General features: G+C 37.0%; 2 protein-coding genes across 7 annotated transcripts in view; one reads left to right on the forward strand and one right to left on the reverse strand.

Moving 5' to 3' along the window:
* LOC104148878 (cytochrome P450 2J2) lies at window positions 1-11,578 on the forward strand. Its single transcript, XM_068954092.1, is given in 10 exon segments — window positions 1-1,446; window positions 2,528-2,690; window positions 3,215-3,364; window positions 5,811-5,836; window positions 5,838-6,011; window positions 7,529-7,702; window positions 7,932-8,073; window positions 8,716-8,903; window positions 9,482-9,623; window positions 11,385-11,578. Coding segments are annotated over 10 exon segments (1,524 nt in total). The 5' UTR covers window positions 1-1,275.
* The window catches only part of CAPN10 (calpain 10), a 51,890-nt gene that overhangs the window by 23,611 nt on the left and 2,932 nt on the right, over window positions 1-25,347 (reverse strand). For 2 of the 6 annotated variants that reach the window (XM_068954076.1, XM_068954075.1), the window contains exons 5-18: window positions 23,959-24,176; window positions 23,330-23,471; window positions 21,582-21,748; window positions 20,722-21,017; window positions 20,028-20,230; window positions 17,842-17,894; window positions 17,639-17,724; window positions 16,092-16,291; window positions 15,454-15,499; window positions 11,835-13,595; window positions 10,629-10,773; window positions 7,120-7,208; window positions 6,912-6,989; window positions 2,872-2,944 (exon numbers count right to left, since the gene is read on the reverse strand). In XM_068954076.1, coding sequence (XP_068810177.1) covers window positions 13,566-13,595; window positions 15,454-15,499; window positions 16,092-16,291; window positions 17,639-17,724; window positions 17,842-17,894; window positions 20,028-20,230; window positions 20,722-21,017; window positions 21,582-21,748; window positions 23,330-23,471; window positions 23,959-24,176 — 1,441 coding nt within the window. In that variant the 3' untranslated portion in view covers window positions 2,872-2,944; window positions 6,912-6,989; window positions 7,120-7,208; window positions 10,629-10,773; window positions 11,835-13,565. Of the gene's footprint in view, window positions 1-2,871; window positions 2,945-6,911; window positions 6,990-7,119; window positions 7,209-10,628; window positions 10,774-11,834; window positions 13,596-15,453; window positions 15,500-16,091; window positions 16,292-17,638; window positions 17,895-20,027; window positions 20,231-20,721; window positions 21,018-21,581; window positions 21,749-23,329; window positions 23,472-23,958; window positions 24,177-25,347 lie in introns of all 6 variants that reach the window. The other 4 variants (XM_068954074.1, XM_068954072.1, XM_068954077.1 and 1 more) reach the window with 3 other exon arrangements.

Raw genomic sequence — 25,347 nt, forward strand, 5'->3', positions numbered from 1 at the left:
AGAAATTATGACAAAAGTTTATAACAGACAACTTATAAACTGCAAAAAATTGTTTAAAAAAAAAAAAAAAGTGTAATCGCCTATACTGACTTGAAGATATAAAATAACACTACCCTGGTTCTTGATCAGTTTAAAAATCCAAGATATTGTATGGGCTAATAAGAAAAACATTCAAAATAAGATGTCCAGTCCCAAATTAATCAAAGAAAAAAAAATCTGAAAGGAGGCCTGAAAAGACTATCTAATCCATCATCATGTCCCAAAACATTGGAACTATACCATTACTGCATGCTTTCCAGTGGTGGGGAATCCCACATTTTTCAAAGTAACTTATCGTAGTCCATGAATTATATAAAAAAGTCAGTGAATAGCAACTAAGAAAAGTGTAACAAAGTTTAACTTTAAAAGAGGCTTACAACAGTACCAACCTCTCCTGGAGAGCTTATGGGGTCCGCGAATCGAAAAGGTTTGAAGTTCTACCTTTTTCTTCAGTGTGTTTTATTTGTTAGAGATACAGTAGGCCTTGCGCATTTTTTCACCTCCAAAATTTGCACAAGGAAATTTAAAACTTCAGCGTAAAAATACCATTTAGAAAACATCATACGATTTTTTGGACAGAACAATAACCTTTCCTTTGCATTCTGGATATTATAGTCTATAGTATCATAACATAATCTCCTAGAATATAATAAAAGGGGAAAATAGATATTCTATTTTTTCTTAAATAAGACATGAAACTAGCCTCATGCTGCTGATGATTCAATTGTTTTTCATTTCAGAGACTGCACACTGTGTAGATGTTTCTTCTATAAAAGAAACCACACAATAACTGCAGTGTTTTAGATAGGCCATAAATAATGCATCCTTAGTATTTTAATGTTGTTTAACTACTGGGAACTACAAGAGGTGTTAACACTATGCAAGACACTGGATATCCTTGGAAAACTGTTTTAGATACTCTAATTACCATACAGAACCAGTATCAATGCTAAAAGGAACAAAATGTTGAGTGAAGAGAGATCACAATTAGAGATGACAGAAGAGAGTAGGTGTGGCTTGGCTAACTGCAAGGGACCACATATTTCAAAGTTTTCTAAAGACTTCAGCTTGGGAAAACTGTAAACTGCATCAGAGAGAGACCGAGTGAAAGCAAGTGCTAAAGCAGGCAAATACTCCTTAGACTTCAGTGGATGTGAACTCATCTATACAACTCCAGATTTTCAGAGGAAATCATATGCAGAAAGAAAAACAGTGAGAGGCAAAAACTTCGATAAGATGTTGGGGATTGTTGATGTTTTTATAGCTCTGGTAGCATCTCTCCTGATTTTGCAGTTCCTAAAGTTGCAATGGATGCGTAGCCAGCTTCCTCCAGGACCAGTTCCCCTCCCCATCATTGGAAACTTGTGGCTGCTGGACTTTGAACTTCGTCGAGAAACTCTTGCTAAGGTATTTATTTATACCTGAATCTGAAAATTCATCTGAACGTATTTTAAATTAAATTATACATTGCATAGCAATGCTCTAAACTTGGAAAATAATTTTATTAACCTCAAGTTTAATTATCGGCCAATTTTAAGGAATACAAAGACCCTGCACTGGTAAACATATTTTCAAGAAAAAAAAATCTTAATTGCTTTATTCCTTGTTACTTTATCTTTTGGATACAGTAACATTCATATCTAACGGTATCACAAGTTCTAAACGTCAACAGCACAATATTCCATTGACAGCTTTATTTGCTGTTATATTTTCTGTTAATATTTCATCTTGTAAGTCATCTCTAGTAGAACTTCCTTTGCCCGACACTGATGTCACTGGAATGCCTCTAGACTGGGAGTGGCCTGATTTCCATTAGATACCCTAAACTGACCCCTTTTTGCTTATTTGAACAAAAAAAAAAAATTGCAATACCCAAATAATTATTGGGAGCAGGAAAAAATTCATTCCTGTTTGGCTCACAGTGATATTACTTTATAAAACAATTTAAACTTTTACAAAAGTAAGGAACTTGCTTCACACTCTATTTCAAGGGAAAATACAAGCATGATCTGAGGAAAGACAACAGCAAAAAACATGAAAAGAAAATCACTGAGAAGCTTTAAGAGTGCAAAAACATTTCCTTGCTTTCTTCAGAAGTTAGAGGCAAGAAAATCCAATAATTTTAGTCAAAATAAACTAGTAGCAGCCCTGGAATTTTGCCTTTATTCATTTGTTCTTTGATTCTGAGCTGACAGAGGAGATCTGTTTCTCTTTTTCTGATGTTTTCACAGAGATGTTCTTTTAAGAGTTGTCCTAAGTATCTTTTCCATAAGATAAGGTACAACTATCTTCTGTACCCAAAGCACGCAACAAGAGAAGGCTAAGTTCTGCTGAAACCCTTAATCCAATACGATGATGGCAAACAGGTTTAGTTACAATTACAGAAAACTCTTAAAAGGAATTTTTATATATGTATGCCTGTTCTTTTTCTTTTTAATGTGTATGTCCCTGATTTACATTTATTAGTTTACTGTTATTAACCCTCCAGTTAACCAGCATCTATGGAAATATCTACACGGTGTGGCTGGGACAGACACCTGTGGTAGTACTAAATGGATACAAAGCAGTGAAAGACGGCATAGTCACCCATTCAGAAGAGCTTTCTGGACGACCTCTCACCCCTTTCTACAGGGACATGATGGGCAAAAAAGGTACAAGACGCTACAGTACTGAAAAGTGAAGATGACACTGCAAAGAAGAAAGATGCTTTTCCCATACACACACATGCAGGATTTCCTGCCGCACAACTACGTAACTGGGCAAACAGGTTCCATGCAGAGCTGGCATATTAAGAAGGTGAAAACCAAAAAATGTGCCTCTTACACAGCATACCATTGCTTCTTTTCCTCCCAGTCGATTCAAAGGAACGTCTGCATAGAGGAGCTGCCCTTCAATTGTATCACTTCTAAAACAGAAGATTGTTCATGCTGAAGACACTTATAGACAAGCTGTTCTATCCCTACCAAAACCTGTTACCACTGAATTTTCAGGGTCACGTTTATAAGCAACTATATCACTGGCAATCATAAAAATCCAATTACAGACCAAAAGTCAATATCTGAAATCATGATTCTCTCTTTGTTCATTAAATAGATCTTAATTTAAATTCCATTTTGTCTCCTGTAATGAAAAGTTTCCCTTCCTAGCAATGAAATAAACATTTCTGTTTTCTTAGGTATTTTTCTGACAAGTGGGCACACCTGGAAGCAACAAAGACGCTTTGGCATGACAATTATAAGAAGTCTGGGACTTGGTAAGAACAACTTGGAGCACCAAATACAAATGGAGGCCTGTCACCTTGTGGACATCTTTGCAAACAAGAAAGGTAAATTCATCAAAAGAAAAAGACTTAAGAGCTTTTTCTGAAATGTAGTAGATTCTGGAAGTGAAAGTCTCAGAACACATTTTATGAGCAATACAGATACGATTTCCCATATTAGTGGGACTTTTACTGGCTTCTTAATTACATTCTTAGCAAAAACAAAAAAATGTTTTGTCTGCAAGAGTTGGCAATATAAAACTGTTTTTAAAATAAGGACAGTGAAAAAAATGTTTATTATCAACACGGTCTTGGGGACAGCTGGTAGCAATTCCTACCACTGAAGGGGTGTTGAAACAACCTATGTTTTCCTCCATAAAAAACACAATTTGTGACCTGCACAATCGTGACCTAGTAGTTCTATGGCAGCAGGCCTTTGGGATTTGGCAAAGGAAGAACTGCAACACAAGGAATTTATCATTCAGTTGTCTAAAACTTCTTATGAGATCTGGATGAAATGTAAACCAGTAAGATTTTAGCAAGATGCCAGAGTAAAGCAACTAAATATAAATATCCTGAACAGCCAAATCCCTCATCCACATCGTGTTCCATACTCATGAGAAAATGCACAGAAGTTGCCCTAAGGTCTCTCTCCAACTCTCTTTGCCCTAGTTACAGCCTCTCTCTCGAGAGCAACATATTTCTTAGAACTTTTAAGAGGCAAGAAACCAACCAGCCATCTAGTCGTAGCTCATGTACAGCCCAACTCTTTACCTTCCAGGCAATCCTTCCTCAATTTTATACTAAATATTTTTATTTGCTCTCTCCAAGAAGGATTACAAGGGTTGGACTGAAGTCAAAGAGACACACAACCCATCACTTTCCTTAGTAGTATAGTTCAACAGTTGTCCTTGCCATTAACATGCGTACTTAATTTGAATTTTTCCAGATTCAGCCTCTATTCATTTGTTCTTGTTATGCCTTTCTCTGTTACATTAAATGATACTTACATTAAATGATTCAGTATTTGCTTTATATGGTAGCTACATAAAGGTAGCTGCACAAGTGATCAAAGTCACCTCTCAATTTTCTTTTTCCATTATTTCTAGATTAGTAATATAAATCCTTAAAAGTGTCAGACTTTGAAGAGAATCTTGTGGAGCCCTGGTAGAAGTGTCCTCAAGTTACAGGAGTTCGAAAAGTGAATGAGCATTAGAAAATTAGTTCCTATCCATGTAAAAATATGCTTCACTGAAATGGTTTAGTATACCTACACCATTATGCTCAAAACTCATTATCTCATGAAGAATAAAAATCAAGATAGTTTTGTTCACGGCCATTAATTATATCTTTGTGCTTTAATTATCAGTTGAGCATCTCAGCTTTTCCACAGTTTTGCCCGCATTCACATTGGGTTAGCTAGTCTTTAGTCATCCAGATCTTCCCATCTTCCCTTGTAACATTTTGGCACAGAATTAGTACCCTTCCAATTGTTTAAATTTCTTGCCTACTCCAGGATTTAATACACACTAAGAGAGACAAATCTCAGCTGATTCTTTCAGGACCACCTAGTGCAACATACCCATTCATTTCAGAATATTTACTCCTGGTTAATGCTGGTTAGCAAACGGCTATGACTAAATGATTAAGGTGCTGCACCAGCAAGTTAGTTGGGCCTTTCTGAACAGCTACAGGATAGAGCCTCCTGTGCTACCAATGGAAGCAAAGGTATATCCTCCTAATACATTACATTTCTAAATATAGAGGGCCCTCTACGACTACTAGAATCTTGTTTCAAATACAGTTTTTAGATCCTTATGCTTCCTAGCAATGTGCTTTTCCTTACATTTCTTAGCACCGGCTTTCCAAATTTTGTAACATGTTTATATTAACATTATTTGATCCTTCCCCCTGCCCCATACAATACATGTTTTTCTTTATTTCGAATTGCTGTCTTCACTTTGCTACCGAGCCAAGATGGAAGCCACAGACTACCCTCAATCCTTTGTTAATTCATCTATACTTGTCCTGAAGAGATCCACAACAGTGTTTCACCATGGTGGATGGAATTCTTTTGCCTTATAATATTCACAAATACATTCCCTAGCTATATATGTATGTATGTGTGTGTGTGTGTATATACATTTTTTTTGCAGGCAGTAATAAAACATGATTAAAGTCTTTAAAAAAAACCTCACATTTGCCTTCAGATGTGAGAACATATGTTCTAATCCTCTGCTTGTGCTTTCACAAAACCCAGACCACAAGTCAGACAGAGTAAAAAGAGACCTAACACCTGTCTTCTCAAAACCAATATTCACTCTATCTTACAAGAGTTGGAAGTAGATTTAAAATACAGATTCCCTACACTTCTAATACTTCCACTTGATTTGTATTAAACTAGAGTTCGCTTGGTGAAATTTACTTAGTAGTGTGATCTTCTATTCTCTGAACTTTTGTCAGTGTTAGCGTAAAAAAAATTCCTCCTCTTCCTTCATTCTTCTCACTGTAGTATATTCAGAGATATTCACTAGTAATTGTTATATTCACAGGCAAACCTTTTGACCCTCATACTTTCATTGTCCATGCCATTGGAAACATAATCTGTGCTGTTGTTTTTGGTCATCGCTTCTCCAGTGAGGACAAATCTTTCAGCAAGCTAATCAAAGCTGTTCATTTTGTGATCTACTTCCAAGCTACTGTCTGGGGAAGGGTAAGAATTTAATTTCCTTGTTCTTTTTCCTTTAAGGTACATCTGTGCTTCACAAGTTTAAAAAAAAATGAATTAAATGCCAGTGACCATTATTCCCAAACCTTTCCATACCATTGCTTTGCAAAATACTGTACAGCAATAAATTAATAGCTACCTTGTATATCTCATGACTTCCTCATATTCCTTGTGTCAGTAACCCATGGGTCCTAAAGTTCAAATTCTAAGTAATTATTGTTTTCAGCAGAGCTCCAAAATATACAATGTATTTCAAATCAAGAACCATTTGCAGTGTACTGTGTGTGCACATAATCCTCAATTAAAGCAAACTGTAATAATTTTCATCTATACATCAAAATATAAAAGTTCAGTTAATAAGAACTACGCTTTCCAAGTCCTAACCTTTTGAGAAGATATCTTACTTCTTATGCACTTGATGCTACTATCAAGACCTGAGTTAATCTGAACTTCTCTGAGACATGAGCCACAAAATTTCATCATGACAGAAGAATATTTTTAAGTTCTTTAAAGCCTAAGCATCACTTCGGTTGTGCTGACATGGGACGTTAGCATTCTGTAACTGTAACAGGTTCTCCAACTCTTCCATATAGAGATGCCTTAAACATCAAGTAAAAAAATAAAATAAAAATAATAAAATCAAGGTTGGGAAAGCCTTCTGCTTGTGAGCCAGATTCAGCCCACAATTACTCTGACCCACCCTTTTGCAGAAACCCTTGTTGCAATATTAGATGCTGCTCTCCTGTGACCACTTATCACATGATGTTGACACTTCAGTTTGTGATAGGGAAGGAGAAGTTCCGTGGACTGACGTCCAGCCACAACAAAACATACACAACACAAACAAATGAAAAGAAAATGCTCTTCCTTAACAAATACACCTACCGGTCTCTCTTAGAGGAAACCCTTCTAAGATTGAAAGGTCAGGTCAGCTTCCACACAGCTTTTCAGTCTCTAACCTCTCTATAAGGATAAAAAGTTTGGCAATTGGATATTGACCCTAAACATAATCATTACAAATTAGACTACTGAACATCATCAATAGGTCATTAATGCATCTCCAGCAAGTTTTCTTCAATGCCAGTTTACTTACAGGGCAACGTAAAGGCTTCATAATCCCCATTAGAAACGCAGAATAATTTAGGTTGGAAGGCACCTCTGAAGGTCATCTAGTCCAGCAACCTGCTCAGAGAAGGTCAAACTCGATCAGGTTGCTCAGGGACTTGGTTTAGTCAAATCTTGAACACCTCCATGGATGGAGAGTCCACACAGCCTTTCTGGACAACCTGTTTCAGTATATGACTGCTCTCGTGGTTAAATAAATAAATAAATAAATAAATGAAAGCCCTTACATCTAATAAGATTTCCCATGCTCCAACTTGTGTCTGTTGCCTCTCATCCAAATTAGAAGCCCATGCATTGCAGTGACTCCATACAGTCATCAGGAAATCAGAATCAATTTAAAATAGCTCACGTTTCTTCCTTTCTGTTCAAAATCACAGATGTATGATGCTTTTCCATGGCTTATGCATCATTTCCCAGGACCTCATCAGGAAGTGTTTGCATACAATGAATTCATGCACAATTTAGTTATGAATGAGGTAGAAAATCATGAGAGACAGAATGCACGTGATCCACAGGATCTCATTGACTTCTACCTGGCTCAAATAGCAAAAGTAAGTATCTGTTTATCACACTAGCCTCTCCTTGGCTTTAGTGCCTACTACAAACAGTTGCTGTTCAAATATTGCTATACAATTTTTACACGCATACTTCATTTGTTTAGCACAGAAGATGTTTTCGTGGACTGCTCACCGTTTTCATCAAGCTATGCCAATTTCTACATGACCAGTAGTATGTTTAAAATTATCCACTTCACAGTCTTTTTGTGAATATTCCCTACAGACCGAGGATGACCCTACCTCTACATTTAATAGAGACAATATGGTTCAGACTGTGGTTGATCTTTTGCTGGGAGGGACAGAAACAACAAGTACCACCCTTCTCTGGGCACTGCTCTATATGGTAAAACATCCAAAAATACAAGGTGAGCATAACGCGTTGTCAGAGAGACCGGCATTCAACATTATATCATAATGAACATCATTACACTGTAAGTATTAGCTCAGCCACTTGGAAATACATCAAAATTAACTGTTAATAATGAATAACACAAATGGTGATACGTCAGTAATTGAGATCTAAGTAATTAAACTTAAACTTAAGAAACAAACATGAATTTTCCCCATCAGCTCTCTAAGAAGCAACACAAGCAGAAGCTTACAGAAGCTACTACCATCCACTTCTAGTGAGATAAAACAAAGGCAGAATAGCAAACTAAAGACATAATTTCATATGTTAATGAGACTTTTCCTAACCTTCAAAGTGGACAAGCTTTAAAGAGGAACCTAGTCTGATATGTACTTATACAGAAGAATGACGCCTGTCATTTCAAAGTTTAATCGTTTTTGGAAACGCATTCATCACCAAGTGGGATGTGTCTTAAGTCAGAGATCATCTTGTGCTTTGGGAATATGCCCTTTCCAAAATCAAGACAGCAGTCAAACCCCATGCCAAGGCATTTTATGGCAACACAATTTATTTTTTCCCCCAATCATGGATCACATCCAGAAAACTGCTAGGAACAAAGGAAAGTAAAAGAAGTTAAAATATTTTCATTCCTCTGCAGAAAGGGTTCAAAGAGAGATAGAAGCTGTTCTGGAGCCCTCCCAACTAATCAGTTATGAAGATCGTAAAAAAATGCCATACACAAACGCCGTGATTCATGAAATCTTGCGGTACAGCAACGTTACTTCTGTTGGGGTCCCTCGACAATGTGTGAGAAATACAACTTTGCTGGGCTTTCACATTAAAAAGGTACAGAGTGCATATTCATGTTTCTTATAGCTTTCACTTATTAATATTTAGTATTTATATCACATTATCATCTGCAATTCTTCACTTGGCTTTGGAAGCATATGGTAGCAGTCACAATCAGGAAACAAAGTTGACTGCCCTGAACCAGGGATAAGTCCACATAAGGACATGCAAAAGAAAATTTAAGAGAAGGCTAATGGCACAAGTAGCAAACAATTAACGTGAAAACTGAAGTCTCCTTTCCCAGTAGCCAAATAGGGTTGAGGAGCACAAAAAAAGGAACCTGATATGATTAGTCCGATGAGTACCTAAAATGATCCAAACTGCAATCTGGCTCAGATAGGAAGAGACTTAGGTAGCCCTGAAATGAGGTAACATATAGACAGAGCCAAACATGTAATACCTTACAACAAACAGAAGATACAATGGTTTGTTATGCTTGAACGCACAGGCTATAGGAAAAGGCAGAGCAGAATCCAGGCACAGACACAGGATGGCACACTATCTGCTACAGAGAAGGAAAGACCAACAAGGATTCAATAACACATGGAAAATACAATCTCTGATTCTTTTTGCAGGGCGCACTTGTATTGCCAAATTTGCACTCTGTTGTGTATGACTCTGAGCACTGGGAGACCCCTTGGAAATTCAACCCAGATCATTTCCTTGATTTGGATGGCAACTTTGTAAATAAAGAAGCATTCTTACCATTCTCAGCAGGTAATGCCCTGATATTTTAATCTTCTTGTTTACCGTGTCTTGGAGGAAGAACTAAAAATACTAATGTTTCTAAGTTTCTCAGCTCTACAACTTTAGAAACACTTTTATAAAAAACTATGTTTTACGCAAAGACTTAAAGTTAGGTGTTCTACTGCAAGGGCCTTGCAAGGATTTGTCTTGCATTTTATGTTTGCATATATTCAAACAGGACATTTATGGCTAGGAGACATAACGCTATCTTCTTGGTATACGTACGGATACCCCACTATCAGGATATCTGAGCTTCCCACAGCCCTTAATCTATTAAATCCTCCTAAAACTCTCACGTCAGGAAATTGATTTACTCTCATATTACAAATGGGGAACCCAAAAAAAACAAAAGTAACATGACCTGTCAAAATATACACAGGAAATATGTGATAAGGCAGGAAATTGAACCTCTGTCTCCTAAAACCTATACTAATAATCTAGCTACAGCTTCTCCAGTATCTCCAAAAAACTATTCAGGAGAATATTATTTTGTAATCCAAAAAATTAAACTTTTCAAAAGCAATACTGTAGCGTTCGATAAGAAATACCTAACTTACAATGCAATAATACAAAGGCAAAGGGAAAGAAAACAAAAGAAAAAGAAGAGGGTGAAAAGCAGAACAAAACATAGCCTGGAGAATATTCTCATCAGCCTCTCCAGTAATCAGACTATAAGGAAAAGCAGCGCAACACAGGAAGCTGGCATTACTTACTTAAAATTTAAATATAAAAAGCAAGCAATAAAAACACTGGAAGCATATTTACTCCCAGAACCAATGTAGGCTGAGAACTTTTTATGTTATAGTGAAAGATTATACTGTTGTTCATTTGTTGCAGATTAAAAAAAGCAATTACTATCCTAAATAATGTACAAAGCAGTCAGATTAAACATAGTAAATCCAATTTTCAAAACCATGTGCCCAAATTGCCTGTAAATCCTAAAACCATATTTGCAAAAATAACTTAGCATCTTACCTCCTTTGCTCCCCAAATGTCCACCAGTTTACATGAATGAAGACAACTAATTTAAGTTACCATTTTAACCAGGGCATAGGAAATTTTCTGCTTTACTTTCTTTGGTGGTGGTTCTGTTGACACAGTCTGTGAATGCTGAAATACACTGTGAAAACAATAAGTCAAAATGAGTCACTGAGTCTACACATCACTCTGTATATGCCTAGGTTTCATTCCCTTACCTCAAATACCTGCTGCTGGACAGACGGAGAGGATACTGTGCTATGCGGACCAAATCCAGCAGTTCTTTCTTTCTAGCAACGTTGGAATAAGCCTAATTACATCCTTCTACTTATCTTCAGAACTGTATCCCACAATGCTCTGGTTCTTGCCCCTCAACCCCCAAAGACAAGACTCTAATATATATGAAGCATTTTAAAAATCTGGCTCCTTAACCGAGAAGCTCTTTGTAGTTGTCACAGAACTCAACACAGAGAGGACAAGAAGCAAAAATGAAAAGGAAGAATCTGATATATGCTCCAGAAAAGAAAAGAGAGGAAAAGAAAAAAAAAAAAAAAAAGGATTTTGGCATCACCAAAGATATCATTTCTCAATTAAATAAAAGCAAATATTTCCCTCCAAAAATCATCCTCTCTCTTTATATGAGAATAATTAACTTAAATCAACAGAGTTTATGGAACTCAGTAGAATTTTGTCTGGAGTTATTTTTCAGAACTTAGCTTTACACAACTAACTCCCTTTCCTTATTTTCTACAGGGCACCGCGTATGTTTGGGGGAACAGATGGCACGGGTTGAACTGTTCATCTTCTTTACCAACCTGCTTCGGGCGTTCACATTCCAGCTCCCTGAGGGAGTAAAAGAAATCAATCTGGAGTATATTTTGGGCGCAATATTGCAGCCACATCCATATAAACTCTGTGCTATTCCACGCTAGTCTGCAACATACTAAAAAACAGAGGCACTTCTGCCAGTCTATAATCATAAATATTTTTAAAACATGTATCTCATATGAATTCACATTTAGGTAGCTCAGTATAGCAAATTAACATGGAAGTTTTTTTTATTTAGGAGGTCTGACCTTGGACATTTGAGCTTTTTGAAATTAAAATAAATGTTTTTGCCAAAGCTCATATAATCATGTCTTAGGTATATAAAAGTACACAATAACATGTTAGAAAAAAAAAATAAAGCATTTACATACTCACAGTAGCAATGAGTTAGATGCAGTATTTTAGAGAAGTGATCTGTATCAAGCAGAGCTTTCTGCATGTGTGCTCAGTCAAAATAGCAGAACTGTTCTGATGCAGCAAGGACGTACAAATTAAAGTTTTATTTCAGCATGCTGTTATTCACTCCTCTGCATTCATAAAAGTTCTTTTCTTCACGGTTCTTTTCTTGTATCTTTTTGCAGAAGTTACCAGAGTACATACACTCAGTTTTGACTCCTTTTCCTTCCATACTCCCTAGGAGCATTATGTATTGTAACAAACGTCAATGTTTGCTGAATAAGTGTTTGCTGAATAGGGCCTATTCTATCACAGTTCCTTTAGAAAACCTTTCAACTACTTGTTCAGTATCTGTTTCCTATTTTACCACATCTCTCGGATCCAGGTGCTCTTCTCACAAAGCTTTTCTTCTTTTACTAGACCTCTATTGAGAAACACTATTGTTTCAATGATTTACTATTTGAGAGTAATAGCCTTTTCAAGAAATGAAGATAATAAAAGAAGATGCCAATATTTGTTAAGGCAAGCACCAGATACAGTCCTTTGCACATTAGAGATATGGTACTCGTGGTGTTTCCTTTTGTTACCTCATCCTTCCACAACAGATGTGGAAAGGTCTGACCACTTAAAATTCAGCTGCAAGATGGTTTTGGTTTTCAAAGTTCAATGGGACCAAAAGCAAATTATGCTGGGATGTAGTTAAAAGCGAAAGTAGAATATTAGTAATATTAGTGAGGAGAGTAAGTCTTCTATTTCCAGTGTTCATCTCCCATTTAGTAAAAACACCAGAGCTCCAACACATTGCAAAGTTTACTATCACAAAACAAAGACATCATCGGCAGTTTTCACCTTTTTAATAAAAGACATTGTAAAAGTTCATAACATTACTCCATTTTTATTGAGGAAAATATACTATCTAAAAAACCCTCCTTGAGTAAGAAATACTTTCTAACAGAAATTAAGGAAAAAATCTCTTAAACTTTGTTTTTCTTACAGTGAGGGCAAATCTTGCCTAAAACACCATTCTTAGAGATTTACAAAAGCAGTCCCACATGATAGTTCATAAATAAAAGTTTTCAAGTCTTAAATTTTTTCCTTTGTGGTGGCTCATTAAAGAAAAACTCACCAAAAATCTTCCTTCTCAACCTACCATTTACATGGTTTAGCAAAGGGTCCATGATAAAAGTGCTCAAGCAGCATGACTGGCAGTGTAGGATGCCAACTTTGACTTTCTCTACTCCAGTGTATTCTGACGGTTCCTGAGGTATGTTCTACCAGAAAAAAAAGACTCCAGTTTCTTTTCTCCATGTTCCCACTTTGGTCTCCTGAAGTTGCTCTGTAAGCACGAATATTTTTTCCCAAATATTATTTCACTATGCATATACGTTTTTCTGCTTTTCTTCTAAAACGGTAGCATGGATTAAAACATGCACGTATTCTCCACCTGCATTTGTGAAGAACTGAGGTACCTTATGAAGACCCGCTGTACAATGCTGGTTCCAAAAAGTACAGAAAGAACAAATATTCAGAGTGTGTATGATTAAGGAGGTATTTTTACAGAGAAGTCACTGTAGGCCTGACAGTTGGTATCAGTGAAAAACTGGGCTAAGATTATCTTCTTGTTACTCCATTTAAAACTGGAAACAGCAGGAGGTGAGACGTTCCTTGGCTTTCCAGTGTTTCCCAAAACGACAGTGTGAGAATTCCAGACTACCTTTTCATCACAGTTGTAAAGGAGACCTACAGGAAAATGAACAAGGCAGAAAGAAAGCTATTCCATGAGCTAACTTCTTTTAGATGTCAAGAAGGAAAGGAATTTCATAGAGAATTAAAGTAAAACAGAGAAAAGAAAGACTTAGAAATTAAGGCCAAATAACATCATGCCAGCTCTTCCTGTGAAACAACTTAATAAAACCAAAACTCATAAATCCCATCGCTTCAGTAGTTAGAAGTCATATAGACAAACTTGCAGAAAAATCCACTGACATCCAGCTCTGCTGTGATGCACATTAATAGCTCATCTTCTCAGTGAGGCAGACTGCCTAAACCCTTCAGAGGTTAAACCTCTGAAAGCATTAAATGATTTAAAATCCAGTCTTTAGAAAAGCCCTGTCCTCTTGGAGATGAGATTCAGAGATCAACAAGATCTGTCACTGGCACGGACAACTGCCACTTCCAAATTTTCCGAGTCCTGAAGAATCCTGAATTATTTTTTCCCTTGATTTCAGCAAGCCCAATTTTCCCAGGTCCAACCACTTTTATGGACTAATATTATAAAATATCTTTGCATATATCCTTTCTTCTGTAATAATAGCCTTGCAATGTTTTGTTTCCAAAACAACAATAATAAAGGATTCATTACATACTTTGGCTTCTAAATACTAAAACAACAGGCACCATGAGAAAAGTACATACAGGTCTTTGCCAGTTTCCGTGAAGCACATAAAATCCATACTGTTTGTGTGGTTTTAAGGACAAAATGTAATCACTGGTCAACATGACCTAGAACAGGAAAATTAGTAAGCCAGTTCTAATCTTGAGTGAGGAGAGTTTTTCCTCAGATTTTTTTGTTTTGTTTTTGTCAAAGCCTCAGAGAGAAAGGGCCAAGTACCTAGATGGTCCTGATCTCACGTAATAAGCAAAGAGTATCATCAAGACCATGCTTTGATCCACCAACCAAATCAGATATCTTTAAATAGTTGTTGAAGCAACACATTCAAAGCTCTCCTTTCCACCAAGTAAAAATACCGTAAGTGCTAACAAGCCAGTGCTCGCACAGCTAAATGAGCAAAATATGATCATCAAAATGTTAAATAGGTTAGGTTAACTTTATCGGAATAGTCCACACACCAGTGAAGATTACAATTATAGGATACTTTGTGTGCAGGCTTGTGAGGAAAAGCAAGTAAAATATGAAACCCAAATATGGCACAAGCTAGTCTTTGAACTGCCCATTCCCTTTTCTTTTATTTTTGCTGTGTTTTTTTGTTTTGTTTCGTTTTTTTAAAGTGTCTTCACAAGATTTTAGTATTACTGGGATTTCTAAATACCAACACCTAGGAGTCCCAACCAATACCAGAGTCAACCAGATGGAGGAAGACCACAACATATAACAAAGCAAGCAGATTTATGGTGACAAAGAAGAATGAATATATCAAATTACATCCAAACACAGAGTGTTTATTCTTTTCAAAGTAAATGCAAAATTGAAGTACTACCATCTACTCATCACTAATTATCCACTTTCTCACAGACATCACAGCGGAGCTAGGCACTGAGGAAGGACTCAAAGGAGAAAATAACGACTTCAGAAAATAGCCAGAGAAGCTTCCGCATATCTGAGTCGTGTGAGAAGACAAAGTCTAGTAGTTGCTTACAACTGTTATTTCACTGCTTGAGAAACCAAGAAAAACAAAGATTTTCTGAAATACTGATTTTTTTTAAAGCTTCACTGATTACCAGTGTGCAGCAACTAAATGAGAACATTCAAAGTCCTATCTGCTATTGCACAACTCTCAATATTAGCTAATACGTAAGCCTTGATGATGCCTCTGCGTCACCTTTAGAGCAACCGAACAAATGGAAGTGTATCACTCACTTCTTGTAACACCTGTCCAAGTGTCTCCTGGCTGTGAATGCGCTTCCTGTCAAAATAAATAAATAAAAATCAAAAACACACTTATTTCTACTCCAAGTACTGGGATATTTGCAAACATCCATCACTTCATCCCACTCCAAGAAGAGGAGAACGTTAAGCTAGGCTTTGTTCGACAACCTTACCCACAGGGAAGGTTAGGGAACCTACTAACCCTGATTCAGACCTATTATAACTCACACTAGGAGCAACTACCTGGAATAAGTCTTGCAACTCATTAGTTTCTCAAAAACAACACTGTTTGTTAAAAAAAAACAGCAAAGCTTTGACATAAATCCTAATATCTGGATATAGCTGATACTCTGCTGCTTCAGTGCCATCTTCTCCAGCAGCCTAGGGCACCTGTTACTCAGCAACTGCTGAAAGGTGAACAAATACTACTTTTTTAGTCATTCTTCCAATATAGTCAAAGCTGTATGTAAGTGGTGCTTGAGAATGAAACACCAATACAAAGACTAAATAGAAAAAATGTTTCTATAAAAAGTGAGAACACATTACTACAGTTACTGTACCCAAACATTCTGCAATACAAGCACTTAAAAAAATACTATAAACGCAAACAGAGGGCAATATATTTTTACCTGTCTATCTTGGTTGCTATGATTATTGTAAAATTGCCTTCTGTATTTGGCAAGTACGTAGAAGGTATAATTATGTAACTTCCTGCAGGAAGTCTGCAAAGTTGGCTTACTTCCTGTGAATAGCAGTGAGGTACACAGCTAACCAGTGGCTCCAAGTGTATAAAAGAGGAAGTATGTGGTTCCCAATTGCTGTTAGGTACCTGCCAAAAAGAATGAACACATGCATATCTTTTTAAATAGTCAAGATCTCGCAAGTTTAAAGTGTTACGTGTTCCACATCTATTCCACTCCAAACGCTCACCCTTATGTACAGAACCTCAGAAAATAAGGATGGGGGGGGGGGGTACCTTCAAGAAATCTTCTAGTTCACACTTCCTGTCATAAGGCAGTAGTAAATAAAGCTAAATCATTCCTAGCAGGTTTATATACAGTTTATGCAAGACACTACCCATATAGCTCTAAAGCTTGTTTCAAATGTCTAACCTCAATTTTCCTTGCTGCACTTCCACCTCATGGGTCAGGTGAATAAACTGTGTCCTTCCTCTTTCCAGTGGAATTTTCTGTACTAAAAACTTTTATTATACTTCTCATCAGTCTCCGATAAAAAAAAAAAATCATTCTTTCAATCTTTCTTCACATATATAATATTCTAGATATATGATCATCCTTGCTCAACTCCAGTCTCGCCGCTTGGGCGACATCTTTTTAAAACACTTTTTCAGAAAATAAAGTAAGCTGAAGTCAGACCTCTGCTGTGTAAAGCAAAAAGCAATAAATAAATAAATAAATAAATAAATAAATAAATAAATAAGAATCATTTGTTTTACATGCAAGTTTCTTCATCTTTACTGATTTCTTACCAAGCCTCATGAGATCGATTCATTTTGAGTTCATGCTCCACTATAGCCTATATATTTTTCCTGGCAAAACAGCCACCTAACCTGATGTTTCCCAGCCTATGTTTATGGAGTTGATCACTGGCACACACATGTAGAACCTGCACTTGTCCACATTAGATCACACCTAGTTTTGTTTCAGATCATCTCTTCGACCTACCAAAGCCTTTTTGAATTCTGATCTTGTCTGAAGGTTCAGTATCACTTGCCAATAGACAAGCAAATAATTACTAGAGATGAAGAAAAGTTTTTTTTTTTTAATAAAGAGTTACCAAAAAGTTTGGTCCTCAGTCACTAAGACACTGAGAATTCTTTGCATCTGGGCAAAAACTGAAAACAAAACAAAAACACTTTTTAAAAATTGTCTGCATAGTTTTATTCACGGTTAACCTGCTACAGCATTAATCCTAAAAGCCATCTTCAAGAGATCATCCTTTCTAAACTAATCTAGGATTTTGGAAGGATTCAGTGGAACCAGACATCTGGTTACAAGCAGTATGTAGTTATTTTCACATGCATTACTTCACACGATCAGCCTGCATTTTTCCTAGAAGCAGCATTTCCCTTGCCCAGGGCAAGATGCAATGACCTGACTGACAGGCTTACCTTTATACTTGGCAAATGAACAATCACTTTGACCAAAAGCCTCACCTGGAAAATATGGAAACCTATTGGACGACACTTGCTATCTTGACAGTGCTGACGGAGGGTAACTTTCACACTGCTTTTTCCCGGTCCTGCAGGAATGGAGAGGGGAAAGCAGGGATTGATATGGAAGGAGGGGAAGTTCCTGCTACCTCCAGCACTTTGACCATTTTTCCAGCATCCCTGCAGCTGCACCGTCTCCCATTCACCTGCTGGGAATTCTTCACAGAAGGTAGCATCAGTGGGTGGTGGTTTTATCTCACTATCAAATGTAAAACAGAAAAAGGAACTAAATGTGCAAAATTTGTGCAACTTCAATTCTCAAATCGAGGCACTCAGCTCACAGAAAATGAACTAGTATTGCAAAAGCCTATGTGAATACACTGAACTTCCATTTCCCCCCAAAAGAACCATAAAACTCCAAGTCCTTAGATAATTCACAGAACTCCAAAAGAACAACATTGCATGCACACACTCTCCCCTAAAGCCACATAGATTTTTGTACAATCATGCAATAATGCAATTTACACATTTTCCTCAGTACTCTTAAGCTGCTCTTCGTAGCTGAAAGCGACGCAGTTATAGTGTCTTGAGCACACATGACCACAGCAGTAAAACCAAACTAGCAACTGCATTCTTTTTTTTTAAAAACACTACATCTTTAACCAGAGGAGACTACCATTTTGCCTGCTGACTTCATCACTCTTTGTAACATTACCCCACATTTTGCTCTTAGTTCAGCACTGCTTCTCACAACCACAAGAAACTATTTAGTATCAATATCAGTTCTGTAGTGTTTGAAACCACACTTCAGCATAACTTCAAACATTTCATCTGTTCTTATTTCCAGTGTTCCAGGGAAACACATTTGTTGAGAACACGTTAACAGCTGTTCTGATGTTCTAGGGTTGTCCATTCTAGACACATATCGATGCCGGCACCTCTGTTTTAGTCTCGGGAAGAATGTTATACTTCACACCATTACTGCAAATTTTATCCCATCACCTAAAGTGCAACATGCTATACAGATGCACATTGTCTGGAAACTACATACTGCTGATAGAAAGTCTGGCACCCGTTCAGCAAAATTAGCATCATAGTTTTGCAGACCTTTATGTGGTCTAAATCTTGATTCCAAATCCTGCAGAGTAAATGATTAATGCATGTTCTGGCTTTGTAGCATGATTTGCCAGCTGCTGTCAAGGAGGTCTGATTTGACAGCGTATTACCGTGATATCAAAAAATGTTAACATCTTTTAAACATGTTGCCAACGGTACATTTTGCTTCTGTATATGGCTTACCTGGTGCAAGCTGCTAGATAAGATTTTTTTCAGTTTTATTGGATGAAGGTATAACTTTGCTAATTCCCATATCTTCTTAAGTATTTACTTCAAGGCTATGGTCATATAATTGCTCATGAATAATTGACTTAAAAGTGTTGAGATAGCTCTGTAGTCTGCTACAGTCAAAAAAATTAGAATCGATCAGAAGCTACATGGTTGACATTGCTTACGTCTCCTGTTGGATCCGCAAGCATTGCTATACAGAAAGACTGCTCCAAGTCCATTATAAAAGTCTATTTTGTGTTACAAGGTATGAGGAAAGATCGGACAGGACACAGTATGCAGTGATCCTTCCAAGTGTTTTATCATAATGGTGGGAAACTTCTCTAGGCATTCACAATTAGCAAGTTCAGTTGTACTGTCAGTGTTGAATGCTTTAATTCAAAATCCAATTCTTCATTCCACTAAAGACAACAGCGTAAAGGTCACTGCTATTTTCCATGCCTCTCCTGTGAGGATGAGCCGAGAATATTACGTCATCCATGTCCGCTGCTAATGCTCCATTTGCATTTAAAGCTGTACTGCTTGCTGTCAACAATATTGTGTGTCAGACACTTTTTTGTTAGTATGTGCGCCAAGATTTTTTCCAGCATACATGATAATATACTTACTGCTCTCCTTTTCTGTCACCGATTGTAGTAATAATAGCGGCTTTTAACTCCTGCGGTACATCTTAATTTCTCCATACATGAAGAACCAACTTCCACATATTGAGAAATATGCTCTGCAGAAAGTTACTCAGTTCCTTTAGGAAACATGAACTTTCTCAAAATACTACGCTACAATTGCTGGAGTCAAGATGCAACTCATCTAACTACTTCCATAGAGTGCCCTGAGGCACTCTGAGGTATTTAACAAAGGGTAATAGCAGCTTCACGCAAAAAACAAGGGGATAGCGACTACTTACCTGAATTCAAAGACAAAATAATGCTGTAATTTAGTACTCGGCACAACTTTCAAATCATTCTGAACATTTACACATAGTGCCATAATTCATGTACGTGTTCATGCCAAGAATTTTATGAAATTTTCTATTTCTTTTAAAACCTACCTGAGAGAGATCCTTCCCGTTGAAAACACACGAAGCAAGAAATGCCCTATTTCATCCTTCAGAAAAGTGCTGGGAACAACAAGATAATACCCAGGGGAAAGGTCACAGCATACATGTACTTCTCTGTCATAGGAATGGCATACAGTACCTACAACTGGAGGAGCAGAGAGGGTCTTTGGAAGGTTAAATCGCTTCTTCTCCACCTAGAATAGATGCATAATGATGCACAGTGTTTTAGGAAAAATTACGAGCTTTTATAAAATTGAACATGATCAAATATTGTTTAAACCATTTTTACACTGGTACACTCATACAAGAAGGAAAAAGTAAGGAAGAGAGTACCAGCAAACAAGCTGAACATCAGAGGGAACATAAAAAGTTAATATTCAGGAGAAGGAGATTTAGGAATCATGATCGAATAATCAGCCTGAAGCGTCATGCACTAATTTGGAACAGTCCCCAAAGTACTGCTACTTGGCACTCAGAGATGAGAAAAAAGTGCTAGTCCACTAATAGGTTGTGCAGACAGTAACTGCTTTATGAGATGAACAGGATCATTCTAACATAAATCAGATGTAAAACATCTGAACAGTTGAACCATATCACTGTCGTAGAAAATGAATGATTTAGTCAAATGTTTCAGTAATGTTTAAAACTTCCATTTGCCAAAAGAAAAACGTCACTTCCAAATTACCTTCCACACATGCAGTCCCACAGCCTGATAATTCTTTCTTTGTATATTTCTTTGTATGCCTTCAGTCAAAGATAGAGTCTCCTCTGCTAAGTGAGTCAGATTTTGAATTCTTCCAGCCCAGTCTGGACTGTATTTCCTGTGTTTCTGCAGCAGAGCAATGCACACCTCACTCTTCTCACACACTCTCAGCCAGAACTTAGGATTGGTAGGGAAGCTGCTGTTGTTACGGCAGCCACCCGCAGACTGGCCTCTCACCCAGGATCCAAAAAGATTCTGAGAGTGAAACAGCACTTTCTCTAACAAAATACAAAAAACATGGTGCAGAATTCAGCCACTGGAGATTATTTAATTTTATGTAACAGATTTTTCAGAGATTCCCCAGCCCAGAGAGAAATGCTGCAAGACAACCCTGATGCTTTCTCCAAACAAATATTCATGACCAAGATTTGAGAGCCACGAGAATAGCTGTCACAACTGGTAATGGCAGATTGAGGACATGATTTTTAGAGGTAACAAGCAAGCTGTTTTTAGAAATCTGAAGCTTATCTTTCATCTCAAAACAAAAAACCAAAAAACACTCAAGGCTTTCCAAAACAGCAGCCCTCTAGAGAGAAGGGTAATCTTCACACTAGCAAGTAACTAGATCTCAGTGAAAAATTAAAAACTCCTCTAAAGATCTGCAATATCCTTGTCCCTCTTTTCTTCCCAGCAGTAGAGACAGAAAAGGTCTACAGGTCAGGAACAGAGGGAAAGACTGGCAAAGAGAAATTATGGTCTAGTTACAGTATTTGCAATTCTAATTAGTTTCTCCCATTGAAATAAAATTATTTGTACAGGAAAGATCTTTTTATATACCACACCTGTATAGAGGCTCTGAAGTTGACCTTCCTCATTGATGGGAAAACTCACGGTAATCTCATCAAACTCCCTAAAAAATTCTTCTTCATCAACCCAGAATTCTCCCTCTTGGATCTGAGAGAGCATTTCTGAGGCAGCTACTGGATCCAGCTGGCTCCATCCTTGACCACTGCACATAATAAGACAGAAGTTAAAGTTAGTTCTTTGCCCACAAAGTTCCATAATATTATTTACTTCTATCAAATATTCTGTGTAGCAGGACAATAAAAATAGGTTTCTTCATTTTATTGTCAAATACTTGCATACGATATTTCCGGCATACACACTGCTAGTGAGTGAGATGGACAACAGAAAGTAGGAATCACAACATCTGAAAGAAAACTTAGAAAGAAACCAACCCAGCATCAGATGGAATAGAGTACCATACTTCCATGTGAAGTAGCTACTTTGCTTACAGAGGACAGTACAGTGTCCAAAGTGCATGAGCCAAAACAATGATTTCTAACAGCTTTTAAAAACAGCGAGGAAAGAAGTGAACCAAGCTGCGCAGTGACTAGCCTGGAAGACTTTTTAATCCTGTACAGTGAACATGAACAAACACTATTCATACGAAGCAAGCAGCAGGTTATCCCTATGATAAACCCAAGCCATGATGATAAACCTAAGCCAGGATGACAAACCAAGAATTTAAACAACTAATTATTTGGGGCCCACTAAAAGCTAGTACTTTCAACGTTTTTATTTGCTCCGCTAGCAACGAAGTGGAGTTCTGCACTTGACTAAGACTGGGCTCTAAGGCTGCTCAATGAAATGCAATCCTCTCGCAACTGTTTGGCGAGTTACTGTTTGACAATCAAACTACTACAAGAGACCGAGCGTATAACAAAAACTCAACAAAAATCAAAATACATTAAGCATCCTTTAACATGATTAAATTATCTTTTGAAGTCCACAAAAATCTAATTCTCTAAACTGCTTATTAACATCATCATATTACCATATTTTAATGCTGAAAGGTCCTTGGGTCAGGAACTGAACGTTCTTTCACACAGTCTAAATATCCTAACATTTTTTAAATAAACCAATAGGGTCTGCCCCTTCATTCTTGTTATTGCTAGCTATTTGACTACTAAATACAGTCTTGCATTTCCTTTAAAACATATCTCTTCTTTACGTGTACTCTGCACTGACTCCAACTTCTTCTACTCATGTTCATCAGCAACAACAGCTTCAGAACACACAAGTATCTTTCCTTCTGCTACATTTCGTGTTTTGTACGTATACTCTTCTTTATCTCTGGCAACTCTGAGACAAGATAAAATGAAAAGATCCAAGCGTGGCTGAGCGACTACAAGTCACAAACGTCATTTGAGCAAAGTTCCTCAGACCAACCGCAGAGCAAAAAGGACAAAAATCATGCCCAACAAAAATGGGAGACAGAAGAAAATAAAACCAACATATTAAGCCTGTAAGTTTATCTCTTAAAAAAAAGCACGATGCTTTGGTAAATAAAAGCTATTCAATATTTTAAAAAAAATTGAGATTACCAGAAGTAACACATCAAAATGATCACTCTTACAACTGAAGAGTTGTATGAACTACTGAACTCTCAAAAAGGTTACCTATAAACCAAAGTCTCTCCCCTCCACTACAGTCTATTAGCAACATTCACCTTTGCAATACATAGATATGCTCTGTGCTTCAGAACTCTTTCACAAAGCACTTTCCAAATAAAAATAAACCTACTCACCCCTCACACCAGGGACCCTTCCAGCATCGCCTCCCCCAGGGGTTTCGTATCCGTAGTAGGAAGATTTCCTTGCCTGACACTTTAGGAAGATTCAGCATGTCTATCACAATAAAGGCATGAAATTCTCCTAGTTCACTTGCGCCTGAACAGAAAAATAGCATAGCATTAGAAGCTAAACAAAAGAACATACCCAATATTTTCCAATGAAAGCCATTAAACTGTCTTGTGAAAGAAAACAATTTCGAGTTTTAAAGTTAATAAATCAGTATAAAAACAGCATAAAAAAAACAAACAGCTCATTTTATTTGTGAACACACAGAAATAGAATACTTCAAAATTTTAAAATGCATTAACTGATTTGTTGACTTCAAGCTTCTACAAACTCTTGGTGATGAAATTCATTTTTTTCACCGGAGAATTGATCACACTAGCTTCCCAGTCATCTTGTATAACCCCCGCCCCAACCTGAATAGTATCCTTAATTCGTTATTTAAATAAGGTTAGATATAACTGCACCATGAAACTCACATAGCAGCAGAATTAGCACTACACAACTACTGGCTGTCTTGCACTCTGAATACTGCTAAATTGAGAATTTAACTTAAAGATGCCTAGAACTTTACTATTACCTTGTCTGGAATTGAGGACGGAGCAGCTTATGACACACTGTTCTTTCAGATTCATTAATCTCCTAAACACCATCTTCTCCAAAACCATACCAGTCCTCTCTTTCTCCATGTTTCTTCCAGGGTCTTTCAGGGTCCATCTTTCAGCAATACCTCCAGTCAAATCAACTACAGCATCTGCTACCTGTCCTGCCCACAATTGTTCATAAGATCCATGCAGTCTATTTAAAAGAAAGAAAAAAAGTTTCTGTGAACATCACAACTAAATAAACGTGGTTCTTGCATATTTTCAATCCTGCTCCATACTCTAACCACAACTGTACCCTACCTCATACCCTAGCAGGCAAGGGAAAGTACATATTCTTCATATGTTATATGCTATAAATAAAATAGTATGCAAGCCATCAGACATTTAATTGCTTGATGGGAAATTTATTAAAATGTATTCCTTCGTATACAGAAACCGCTCATAGTTCTAGTCGCTTGTACCTTATAATCTGTGTACTACATCATCTTTCATGATACAATTACATTTTGTATAAGTAAATAACAGTTTTTCTTATTATTAGTCTTTGTTCACTCTGCACAAACCACCAAACTTGTGCTTCCTTCCAAAAGTTTAGGTAAATCCAGAGACTATCCTATCTGATGCAGTGACTGCAAAACAGAGCAAAATACATCAGAGAAAGACTACCAAGATAGAATGATAAGATTCTAGAGAAAACAAGCAAATAAAGAATACTACCTTTCAAACCTACAATACAGAGAAGCTTTAACATGCTCTAGCTGCTTCGCAGCTTAGGCTCACCATATCCACAGTTAAGGAAATTACTTCATGTTTAAAGTCTTTTTCTGCCCTCTGCTGGCAACCACAAACTTTCTTCCAAGTCCTTTTGGACACCTGGTGCCTATCTTACCAGCATGTTTCGTCTTCAAATTGTTTTGTCTGTCCGGACAAACATCAGCATTTTGCTAGATGTTTCATAAAATTTCAAATTGCTACATTTGAAAAAACACATGTTGTTAACACGTTTGACAAATAATAAACTCCTGCCAAAAAAAAAAAAAAAAAAGCCAAATAAGGGAAAGCAGCAGTGAAACAGGCAGAGCCTCAACTAGCATAAAGTGGTGTAATGTTGTTGCTTTCAGTGAAAATATTTACAAGCTGACTGACTGCTTTTCACTGAGCCCTCAGCTACCCTCAAATACTGCATTAGTAAAATCTTTGCCTTTCATAAATTAGAAGACCAATGGAGAGTGACTTAATGACCACCATCTAAATCCATAAGCCAATAATGAATTTCAGCTCTTACTTTTCACCCTAGTTCTCTCAGTAAAAGTATCTTACTCTACAGGCAGTTAGAAACGCATCTTGCAGATTTACAGTTTAAA

Source organism: Struthio camelus, chromosome 9, assembly GCF_040807025.1.
Source record: "Struthio camelus isolate bStrCam1 chromosome 9, bStrCam1.hap1, whole genome shotgun sequence".
In the NCBI taxonomy this organism is placed as follows: domain Eukaryota; kingdom Metazoa; phylum Chordata; class Aves; order Struthioniformes; family Struthionidae; genus Struthio; species Struthio camelus.